This window comes from Dipodomys ordii, unplaced genomic scaffold (assembly GCF_000151885.1).
Source record: "Dipodomys ordii isolate 6190 unplaced genomic scaffold, Dord_2.0 Scaffold112, whole genome shotgun sequence".
Classification (NCBI taxonomy): Eukaryota; Metazoa; Chordata; class Mammalia; order Rodentia; family Heteromyidae; genus Dipodomys; species Dipodomys ordii.
Window position 1 is genome coordinate 1,315,841 of NW_012267328.1, and position 11,313 is coordinate 1,327,153.

At 62.7% G+C, this 11,313-nt stretch overlaps 1 protein-coding gene across 1 annotated transcript in view; it reads left to right on the forward strand.

The window, feature by feature from the left end:
• The first annotated feature begins 2,557 nt into the window (after nt 1-2,557).
• The window catches only part of Fam196b (family with sequence similarity 196, member B), a 12,118-nt gene continuing 3,362 nt past the window's right edge, over nt 2,558-11,313 (forward strand). The window contains exons 1-2 of the mRNA XM_013028620.1: nt 2,558-3,843; nt 4,434-4,508. Of these exons, the coding sequence (XP_012884074.1) occupies nt 2,558-3,843; nt 4,434-4,508 (1,361 nt within the window). The remainder of the gene's footprint in view (nt 3,844-4,433; nt 4,509-11,313) is intronic.

The window sequence follows — 11,313 nt, forward strand, 5'->3', positions numbered from 1 at the left end:
AGGCTGCGTGTGCCGCGTTCAGCAAGTCCGTCATCTGGGAAGGACAGACGGAAAGGGGCGGGCGGGCACTAGCTCTCAGCAGGCATCCACGCGAGAGGGTGGGGAGCCGCTCGGGACGCTGGCTTTAAGCGTCCCTGCCGCTTAGGGGGCGGCGGGAGCCCGGGAGACGGAGGGTCGCCCCTTTCAAGGCGGCGGCGGTGGCTGTGGGGCAATGGGAGAGGAGCCGAGCGGGAATTGGTGATGCTTCAGAGTGAGAAGCCGGCTGTGTCCACAGCCTGGCCTCTGCCCGGGAGAAGGACGCGAGTCCCACGCTGGCTCCATCGCTGTCACCCCCAACGGCAACTCCCCATTCTCTCCTCGGTGGCGGTGGCACCGGGGCTTGAACTCGGGACCTCCTGTCTGCTGGGCGGGTGCTCTGCCGCTTGAGCCACACCCCTAGGCCTCTTGTGCTTCATCCTTCCCCCTAGGACCCCCCGGTGTAAACGGGATTAAAGGTGCGCACCATCCATCGACTTTCCCACCTTTATACCGACAAAGACTTCAGAACATGCCCACACTTAAATCTGTCTGTGGTAATAAGAGCTCCGAGAAAGGGACTGGAATGTCCGAAGGAGGTAACTTTTTAAATGTCTAAAGGATAACGGCTAACTAGGCAGGAGTGGGAAGGGCTGTGATGCGAGACTTCCTCCTCTGCTCCGCGAGGATCTACCTTCCTTTCCCAGGCCTGTGTCCCCACCAGTCCGGGAGGGGGTTTGACACTGTGTGGTTCTGGCACCAGGATCAAATGTGCTGGTGTAACATGGCAAAGACGGAGTGGTGAGGGCCTTCTGAACACAGGTTCTGAGCCGGGCACCGGTGGCTCACACCTATAATCCCAGCTACCCAGGAGGCTGAGATCTGAGGATCACCGTTCAAAGCCAGCCTGGGCAGACCAGTCTGAGAGACTCTTTATCTCCAATAAACCAGCCAGAAACGGAGTCTGGAGGTATGGCTGAAGTGGTAAGAGTGTCAGCCATGAAAGAAAAAGGCCCAGCAAGAGCCCAAGGTCATGAGTTCAAACTCCAGTACCCACACGAAAGGCAAAAAGGGAAGAGCCACGCTTGGGGGCCCTGTGGTTGGTTCCAGCGCTAGCTGGACTTCTCTCTGTGTGTCTCTGCTGGGCAGTGGTCATTTCCCTGTCCCTGCAAGTACCGGGCGCTCAGAGCAGCACCGGCCCCACCAGGCGGGAGCCAGGGGCCCAGGTTGTTATGATGAGGGCGTGGGAAACCCTCCGAGTGGTAAACACAGGTGCTCAGTGAACGGCTCTTGTGTACTTGTCTCTGAGGCGGGAGCCTCAGGCTGTCCTGACGTTGGGGGGGGGGGCTTGGGACGGCCACCCCCCACCCCGGCCGCCCTCTGCCTCCTCCCAACACGCGCTCACTCACCCAGTCCCCGCAGCCAGGAGGCGGGCTGGGGATGCCGGGCAGCGCGCCCGCGCCGGGCCGGATGCACAGGTAAGCACACTGTGAACACGCGTGCGCAGACCCCGCACACCACATCGGTGGCGGTGAGGAATCTGTAAGGGGTGTGGGGGGAGGCTGGACGGAGGACCGGTGTGTCCATAGCCGGGCATCGGCAGGCAGGGAGAGGCGCTGGCTGCTCAGGGCTGACCCTGGGGGTCCGAACTAGACGGGCAGACGGCTGGTGTGAGATCTCCGCATCCCACCGGCTCCCGGCTCACCTGGACAGCCGAGGGAAGGGCTTGAGACGGGCGGCTCAGCGCGGAGGGTGGAACTGAGGCTCTCTTCCTTTTCAGGTCTTCCGTCTGTCTGAACCCGGCTCCCGTGGCCCGAGACCCCCGGGAAGGCCCCTTCCGGCTCAGCATCTCCGAGGCCACAGACGCAGCTTGCCGGGCTCACCGGGGAACTTCGGCCGAGACGCCTCCTCGGGGGACCCCTCCCCTGCGTCCGGCCTCCTCCATGCCTCCACTCGGTGGTGCGAGGGAATGGTCCTGGGGGCGCACTGCTGCGTGAGGGGCGCGCGGGGCCGGCTGCCCACGGCACCTTCCCAGGCCCCTGCCCTCTCCACCCGGCCGCCGGCCCCGGGAAGAGGAGGCGCTTGCGCACCCCATAGCCAATGCTCTGCCTTCTAGACCTACCAGGGTCCTTCTGGAATTCTCACACTCACGCTAGAAGCGCAGTGCCGACCTCCAAATGGTACTTGCCCTGCCGTTCTGCTCGAGACGCCATTCTGCTTCGGGAACCAGAACTAAGGCACCCTCCGGCCCTCTGGGGAGACCCGATGTCCCATAGCTGGCCCACCTCGGTGCCCATCTCCGCGGTGATGGTGATTGCCAAGGACTGAGCGTTTTCCCGCGGGGCCAGGCGCCTCGGACCGCCTCCGTGGACCCCCGGGCTGGCATGGCCAGCCGGGATCCCCGCTCTGAGCGGAGAGGGCCGCCCCGACCCCTCGGAAGTTCTCCTTGGCTGAGATGCCATCGCTAGATGCCGCGCTAAAGACCTAAGGGCCATGTGCCCGGGCCGAGCGCGCGGTTCTGTCTCCTTCCCGCGGAGGCTCCATGGCCCAGCCGAGCAGGAAGGTGAGGCCCGCGCTCCTCACAAGGAACAGCCTGGAGTCGGTGGAGCCCGCGAAGCCCCCGCAGCACCGCAGGAGCAAGTCCCAGCAGGTGCGCTTCAAGGAAGATGGCGCCCCGACGCACGCCCCCGGCCCGCCCCCCGGGGGCCCCGCGGGCTCAGGGAAGACCCAAGCACCGCGGCCCCAACACCCCTCCACCTGCCCCGCGGCCTTCCCCCGGGCGCAGAGGGCAGGGGGCTTCAGAAACATCGCCGTCCAGACCTCCCCGAATCTCAGGAAGCACTTCCCAGTTTTCAAGAGGAAGAAACTCACAGCCAGCAAGTCCCTGGTAGAAATGCCCACCGCGTCCTCAAGTGCCATCCGGGTCAACGGCGACCTCTCCCGGCAGGACCCGGCGGCGGCCCCTGACCTCGCCTACGTAAAGCTGGCCCGGCGTCTGGCGGACGGGCCTGGAAGGCTGGCCGCGCCCCACCCCTTCCTCCCCAGGGTGTCCCCCGTGGTGCAGAGCAACGGGCCCGTTGGCCTCTGCTTGCATGGTGAGACCTGGAGGGCCTCAGAGAGAGCGACGGCCGCCGCTCAGGTCCCCGAGGATATTTGTCACAGCCCGTCCTGGAAAACCAGAGCGTCCTCCTTCAGCCCAGACAGCTGGGTACCCACTGCGGTCGACGTGTGTCCAGGTGACAGGAGCAAGGAGCCCACGCTGGATTCGGGAAGACCCCCCGCCCACCTCGATGTCACCAGCAGTGCCCGCGACCCCCCGGGCACAGAGAGACACAACCCCAAACCGCTTTTGTCCAAAGACCACTCATGCGAACAAGCCCCCGGCCTCCTGCCCTCTCAGCTGGAGGAAGCGCGCGTGCCCTCCCCGCCACGGACTCACGGCTGCCCTGAGCCGGACTCCCACGGCCGGCCGGCCCATCCCGGGAGAGCCCCAGACTGCCCCGCGTCGGGGGACAGCTGCCAGGACCCGGGGCCACCTGCAGGTCGCAGCACGGCCGCGTCTGCATCCGCGTGTCAGGAGACCACGGCCAGGAGCCCCGCCCGGCCAGAGGCCCCGGAGCCCGGCCTTCCCGGGAGCCGCACCAAACCTCAGTGTCAGGGCAGGGAGAGGCGTGGCCTGGGCCGCGTGCAGCCGGCGCCGGCAGAGCTGGGCGACCTGCAGGGCCGGCTGCAGACGGTGGAGGAGTCTCTCCACTCCAACCAAGAGAAGATCAAAGTCCTGCTGAACGTCATCCAAGACCTGGAGAAGGCCCGGGCGCTCACCGAAGGGTAAGGTGATGCTTGTTTAACTGCTGGTGGGGTCATTTCCCCAGGCAGACTGAGAAGGCGGGATTTCAGGAGGCAGCAGCTCAACAGGCTCCCAGCTCATAAGCGATGGAGCGAGGGTCGCACCGGCCTAGGCTTTGATGGGCCCTGGGCTGGGCTGCCGGGGGTCAGCGGGCTGCAGGACCACCGAGGATGTGGGGATTTCTCTGCCAAGGAGTCCAGCAGGAGGAAAGGGCTGGCCCTGGGCTGCCAGGGCGGGAGAAAGGAGGAATGGTCGCCTGGCTTTGGCCGTTAGGGGTTCGAATCCCTGCTGCCTCTGACCGCGTGCCGGGCAAGGGGGGCGCTGGGTGGCAGCATCACGCTGGGGCCGCCCGCGGCGGCTCGGGAAAGCCGGGCAAGGGCCTTATGTTTGATACTGGACGAGGTCACCACCCCCTGTGCTTTCTCGCCCCCTTGCCGGAAAGGTCCGGAAAGGTCTGTGCTGCAACCTGAGCGTGCAGTGGACCCTGGGCCGAGAGGGGACAGGAGAGGCGCGTGAGGGCGGGGATCTCCTGGGCTGCGGCCGCAGCCTCTCAGCACACGCTGTCTTCCAGGCGCAACTTTTATCGCACCGGCCAGGACCTCAACAACTGCAGCACCTGTCAGAACACGGCGTGCATCATCTACAGGTACGGCCCGGCCCGCCCGCATCCCCCCCCACCCCCCGCGTGCTGTGCTGTGCGTGGAACACTCTAGCAGTTCACCCACAACGGAGAGGCAAAGACGCAGGGCCTGAGAGTTAAAGAACGTGGACGTGTGGATCTGGCCCTCCACTTCCGGGGAAGTCCGGCCCGTTCCCCGCTAGGGTGGTGAGCTTCCCCGAGAGCAGGTGTGGCGGGGGTCAGGACTCGCATCCAGATCTCTCCACTCCAAAACCGCGGTCTCCGTTCCCTCCCCACTCAGCCCCTGCCTGCTCGGTAGCTTTCCCGAGCCCCACCCCTCCTGCGTGGGAAGAGCTGTGTTGCAGCACCGGCAATCCCGGCTCACTGCACCGCTGCCTTCCCGCACGGGGCACTGGGAGCCCTGAACACAGCTCAGCGAGGAGGGTCGCGTCCCTCGGTGTCCTGTCCGTAGTCGGAGGGGGGAGCCAGACTCAGAGACACCACAGGAGCCGATGCTCAGTGCGTGAGTGTCTCTGGTGACGGCACACGCGCGTGCAAACCCACAAGCTCACCACCGCCGGGGACGACGCGGATGTGTGCTTCAGTGGATCACACGCAACGCCCCTCGACCCAAGGGCGGAGTCTTGCTTTCCCTGTTACCGGTGTCTTTCTCAGCCGGGGGCTGAGACCCGGGCGCTGGCTGAGTTGCCTGATTTTCTCCTAGCCATGTCTCATGCTCTCAGTCAGCATTCTGAGATTTCACCCCACAGAAGGGACCAGGCACATGGGAACAGGGGAGGTGCGGCAGTCCGAGTCTCTTGTCGCTGAGCAGTCTGCTCTTAGACAGGAAGAGCCGCAGGAACACCATTCACACACACACACACACAGACACACAGACACAACACACACAACACACACACACACACGGACACACACACAGACAGACAGACAGACACACACACACACACACACCCCTTCACCAACACAAACCAACAACGCATGCCAAGTCCCCCTCGAGATCGGAGCACACTCTCACCAGTGCTCACCTTTACTTTTCCTGCTCCTTGTATTTATGTCTTCTATCTTAAGCAAATTTCCTAAGCACACAGAGGATGGAAATTAAACATCTAGACGGCCACGGAGGACAAAAAAAAAAAATTCCTCCTCAGCAGGAAGAATCATTTAAGTAACCTGTGCTGATGATATGGACAGACTCTCTTCAAGTAGCCAGATGAGGGATGTTCTGCGACCAGAAAGCCATCTTATTATTTTTAAAGATTGGCTAATGTAAGTAAAAAGGCCTGGGGACCAGGCCTGGGGAGAGTGGCTTCTGCCCTCAGAGAGGCCTCTCCTTTGAAAAGCGCCGGCCTTTAACAAAACGATCCCGGTGGGGCTGGGCGGCCCCGACAGGCCGCTGGGAACAGCGGCAGTGAGTGAGTGGTTACGCGGTGGCCGGCCACCGCGTCTGAGGAGGTCTGCGCCCTTCTGCCACTTCCTCCCAAGGGCCAAGCAAACATTCTGGGGGAGCCGCACCCCGGGGTGGACAGCCACGCTGCCCGCGCACCTCCCTCTGCGAACCACCCCGCGCCGTGTGCACGCCGCCGTGTCGCCGTGTCCATGTTCACGTCTCAGAAGCGGTGTGGAAGAGGGGGGCCGTGAGCTCCGTGAGCGGCGTGGGAGGAGATCAGGACACAATCCATCCGAGCCACCGGGGGGAAGATGAGAGGGTCTTTTTTGTTTTGTAACATTTCAAATGACTTCAAACTCGTCTCGTGTCCTGGCGAGTCAGATCTCTGAAGTCAACGGGGACGTGAAGCGAAGCTGCTGCCCTCCGGCCTCCCTCCCTGCTGGCCGCGGTGGACGGGCTCTGGGCACGTCTCTGGTCATCAAGCATGCAGGCGCGTGATGGAGACCCCCAGGCCCACGGCCCCGCGATCGCGGCCGAGCAGCTGTCCCCACAGGTCCCCACAGCCGTGGCCGTGCGGCTCCTCAGCCACACGCCAGCCTCCGCCCCTGTAGACGCGCGCTCTGCCCTCACTCCTCCATGTTCCTCTTCAGGGGGTACAGCACCCAAACCGGGGCCTGAAGACCGTGTGCCTGGCACTCGGGGGCCCCCAGACTCCACTGAGTGTTCAACATTTGTTGTTCTTTTTTTTTTTAACTTTTCATTCATTTTTGTTCCCATCCTGCGATTTGAACTCTTCCAGGCGCTGTTCTTCGAGTTCTTTTGCTCAGGCCTAGCACTCTACCACTTGAGCCACAGCTCTACTTCTGGCTTTTTGAGGTTCATGAGAGATAAGAGTCTCTGGGACTCTTCCTGCCCCGGCTGGCTTTGAACTCGCGATCCTCAGATCTCAGCCTCCTGAGTCACCGGGGTGACAGGCGTGAGCCATGGTCACCCACAGGGTGTCTACTCATTTGTATTTTCTTAAACTGAATCTCAAGAAAGGAGGGAGGGCTGGACTCTAAACCTCAGCCTGAGCCTGTGCTCCGGCTCCCTCTCCTCCCTCCTGCTCTGTTTTAATCCAAAGGTGGAAGGAAGGACACTGGCACCCAGGACTCACGTTCACGTCCGTTATCTAGAGGGTTCTGTGTCGGGGGCTGGAGCATCTCCTGCCCATCGCCGGCTGGCTGTCCTAGATCTTTGCCAAGGGAGGGCGGGTCTCGGTTTCTGGCCACAAGCCAGCGCCGTACCCAGTCGGAATGCGTTCGTTTTTAACGTTGTTAGTGACGCCCTTGACTTGTAAAATGAATCCTCCTCAATATCCATGCTAAGTGGTGCAGAGCACCGCCTGTTTTTAAAGAATTGCTTCTTACATTTAAAAAGCGGGCAGAAAGGAGGGAGAGGGAGGGGGGCTTGTTTTGGGAGTAAGTGCATCTTCCAGTGCCCCGTTTCCCAAAAGAAAACCATGCTCTCTCCCTCTCTCTCCCTCCCTCTCTCCCTCCCCCCTTCCCCTCTCTCCCAGCATGCACCGCTCAGGGCTCCGTGGGAAGCCTTCCCTTCGGTCCCTCCCTGGGCCTCATCTGAGATCAGGACTAATTGGCAATCCAGGCTGACATTTCTCCTTGGGAGAAACTTGCTAAGAGCAATTAAAGCCCAGTCTGTTCTCCAGCCAGGAACCCGGATGCCGGGCACCGTCCCCGGGCAGGCTCTGAAGGAGCCCCGCTAGTGCCTGACCGGCTGGCCCTGTCCGCCCGGCCCCCTCAGAGGGGGTGCAGGGCACCCCAGGCTTCCAGGGACAGGACCGAAGCGGAGACCCTCTCACCCACGCGCCCATCTCCTCAAACGCCAGACCACAAGTTGGCTCCTGCCGCTTCCTAGACAAACCAGTTAAAAGGCTTCCGAACCAGACTGAGAGGAACGAGGCGGGACCGAGGGAGATTTGCCGCAGGAGCTCCGCACCCCGTGCTCCCGTCCGACCCGCCGGGCCTGGCTGCCACCAGCCCTTCCTCCGTTTGGCTCCTCTAGTTTAGCTCTCTGGCTGTTGGGGTTTGGCTTTGTCGGATGCTTAAAGCTATTACCTGACCAGAGACATTTCTCTAGAACTTGCAATGCGCCCTCAGACCTGTGGGTCTAACAACCAACTTTTCACTTAAATTATTTAGTATTTTTTCCCTCTGTCGGCCTCTGGCGCCCATCTCCCAGCAGGGACCAGAGCCCTCCACCCACGTCCTTGCTCGGGCCGGGAGAGGGAGCTGCTGCGGAGGAAAGTAGCCAGGAGTCACGGCAGAAAGAGCCCCTGCCCGTGCTTTCTCACACCGGGGGGCCACGCTCGGTTCCCGACCGCTCTAGCGCGGACGCGCGTGCCCTGGGTCAGTGGGCCGCGAGCCTGGCTCCAACCATCGCTGCAAAACTGCTGCACGGTTCGTAGCGGTGGAAATTCTTCTGCACCCCAATGGGTTAAGTTCCGGGACAGTTCCCCGTTCCCTGCCTCTCTCTGGGGCCTTCTCCTTTTCCCTCCCTCCCCCGTGGATGGGGAGCGGAGCAGGATTTACAGTATCAGCAATTTATCTGCAATAAAACGTGAAGCCTCCTTTAACTGCATTAATAGCTAAAGAGGCCGAGACGTGCCACACATATGAAGTGGAGCCGGCCCGGGACTCTGCAGGAATATCAAGCAGGGCCCGCAGTGCTCGGCTTCTCCTTCCGTGTCAGGTTCACGGAGCCGGCGGCCCTTACCATTCCTTGACCCAGACACCCCGCCGGGCGTTTTGCCAACTGCCATCGGCGCACTGTCTCCTTCAGACTCGCCGGGACCCCACCGGACGGCAGGGCTGTGGTGGCCAGTTTGTGGGCGGAGCTGTCCAAGACGCAGCCCAGCCAGGCGCCCACGGCTCGGTCCCCCTTCCCATCCCTTCCTCTTTCTCCTGCGGAGTCGGGCAGGGCCTGGCGGTGCAGCCCTGGCCGGCCTTGCTCCCGCGGCGGCTCTAACCCCACCTCACATCAGGATGGCCGACGGGGGCCCTCACAACGCCCACCCCCCGCTCGCGACCTCGCCTCCCGGGCTCCGCGCTCCTCTCACAGAGCCACGGCAGCCAGGATTTCCACAGCCAGGCCCGGCCGCTCCCGTGGCTAGAAGACAATGCAGGCATCTCTGAGGACCTGGTGGGGGCAGACAGAGGCCCGGGAGAGAGAGGAGAGAGAGACAGACAGACAGACAGACAGAGAGAAGGGCTGCGTTTCCCGGTAGAAATAGCCACCGGCCCAGAGGCTTGAAGTCATATCTGATAAACAGGACGCACACGGGGTCACAGAAGCACAGTCGGACCAAGTGCTCAGGACCCCGGCCCCAGCAGGTTCTACTGGACGTGGACATCCGCACCAACGCTCTTGCTTTCCCCGGGCTGTGATGGGTCCTCAGAGCCACTTCCCCAAATTATGTCACGGGACCCATCAACTCCTACAGCTAATTCTGTAGCTAAATGCTTTAAAAAAAGAAGAAGAAGAAGAAGAAGAAGAAGAAGAAGAAGAAGAAGAAGAAGAAGAAGAAGAAGAAGAAGAAAAGAAGGTGTCAGCAGGGCACGGTAGTATACACCTGTAGTCCCTGCTACTCAGGAGGTGGGGTGGAGGGAGATCACAGCCAGAGGCTGGCACCTCAACACAAAGCAAAACCAAACAAGCACACACAAGCTGCAGGGGACCGATCCATCTCTGCCGCACCGGCTCCGCGCCCCAGGATGGAAGGGCAGGAGGCCGAGAGGACCCTGGTGGCCTTCTGCCTTCGTGCGGAGGCCTCGGGGTCTACGGGGGACGGTGTGGCCAGGCCCCCTCCCCCCGGGGGGCCTCACCGAGGACCAGGATGCCGGGGGCATCCACGGAGCTGCCACCGGAGCGGGGGACATCGCTTCCCCCCCCCCAAGGCTGCGGGCTGGTGTTCGCGTCCGGCAAATCTAACCTGCCCCATCCTAATGCTCTCCTCATCATGGTGGACGGGAAGAGAGGCCCTGAAGTCGCTTGGGTCAAGATGGCGGAACTCTCGCCAAGGAGACTGGTGACCTCGTAAAAGTGACTCTGGGGAATCTTCTAGACACTTCTACCACGGACTACGGCAGGAAGAGAGCCGCCCCCGAGCCTCGCCAGACCCCACCTGCCAGCTCTCAGACCTGGGAGGAATCTCGGCGACTCTCTCGGCCGCGTGGCCGTGGTGTCTTGAGCCCGGTTTGGATGCGGGTGTAATCCGCCCCGCTTCCCTGCGTTCGCTCATCTCTGTCTTACAGAGCTAGGACCCCTCCCCTCCTCCTTCGGGGTGTGCGGGGCACAACGCAATAGACGCAGGACGGAGCCGCGTTCGTGGAAGCCAAGCTGCTCCATAAACACGCAGCGCTGCTGCTAGCTTCCCTCTGTGAACCTCCCTGCCTTCACCCCTCCCGGGCTCCCGCGCCCCCGGCTCCCGCGTCCCCGGCTCGGCTCCCTCATCCCTGGCTCCCGCGTCCCCGGCCTGCGCCGGGGCCCAGCCCGCTCAGGTGCCTTCACAGGCTTCTCTAGAATTTTCTCCCTGGTCCTTCCTGTTTCTTTGACGGGGAAAGCCCTGGTGGAGCTCGTGCCGCGGCTGACTACCTAGAAAATCACCTCTGCTGCTTTTAGCTTGGCGTGAGGACCCGTGCGCCGATCCGTCGTCGGTGGGGTCACTGCCGAGCGGCTGGCACGCAGCTCTCCCCCCACCTGGCCTGAACCCTGGGCCCCACGCATCCTGGGGGGATGCCCCACCTGCCTGGCCGCTCTAGACCACCTCAGAGCTCGGGCCCTGACTCCCCCTGCGGCCGTGTCTGGGCTCCGGGCTAACCAAGTTCCCAGCACTCAGCTTCTTCCCTAGGACCCAGCACAGGATCTGCAGCGCATGGAATGTGGTGCTGGTCAGAGGGGCTGGAGGACGGAAAGGGGGTGCAAGGCTGGAAAGGTTATTGGGGTTCTACAAACTCAGACGAGCACTTGAAGCAGGGAGGTCCCTTCCCCCATCTACCCCCCCCCCCGCCCAAGCCCTGGCCACAGCCAAGGATCTGCTTGATCCTCGCCGAGTTGGCAGTGGGGCGGCTGAACTGGGCACCAGCACCCCGTGTCTGCGTCTCTGCTGCCCCATTGCCAGTCTGGAGATGAAATGCACTGAAGGGAGAGGGCCCCCAATCCTCCCCAAGCCAGCTGCCGTCCAGAAACAGGTGACCCCCAATCCTCCCCAAGCCAGCTGCCGTCCAGAGGCAGGTGACCCCCAATCCTCCCCAAGCCAGCTGCCGTCCAGAGACAGGTGACCCCCAATCCTCCCCAAGCCAGCTGCCGTCCAGAGGCAGGTGACCCCCAATCCTCCCCAAGCCAGCTGCCGTCCAGAGGCAGGTGACC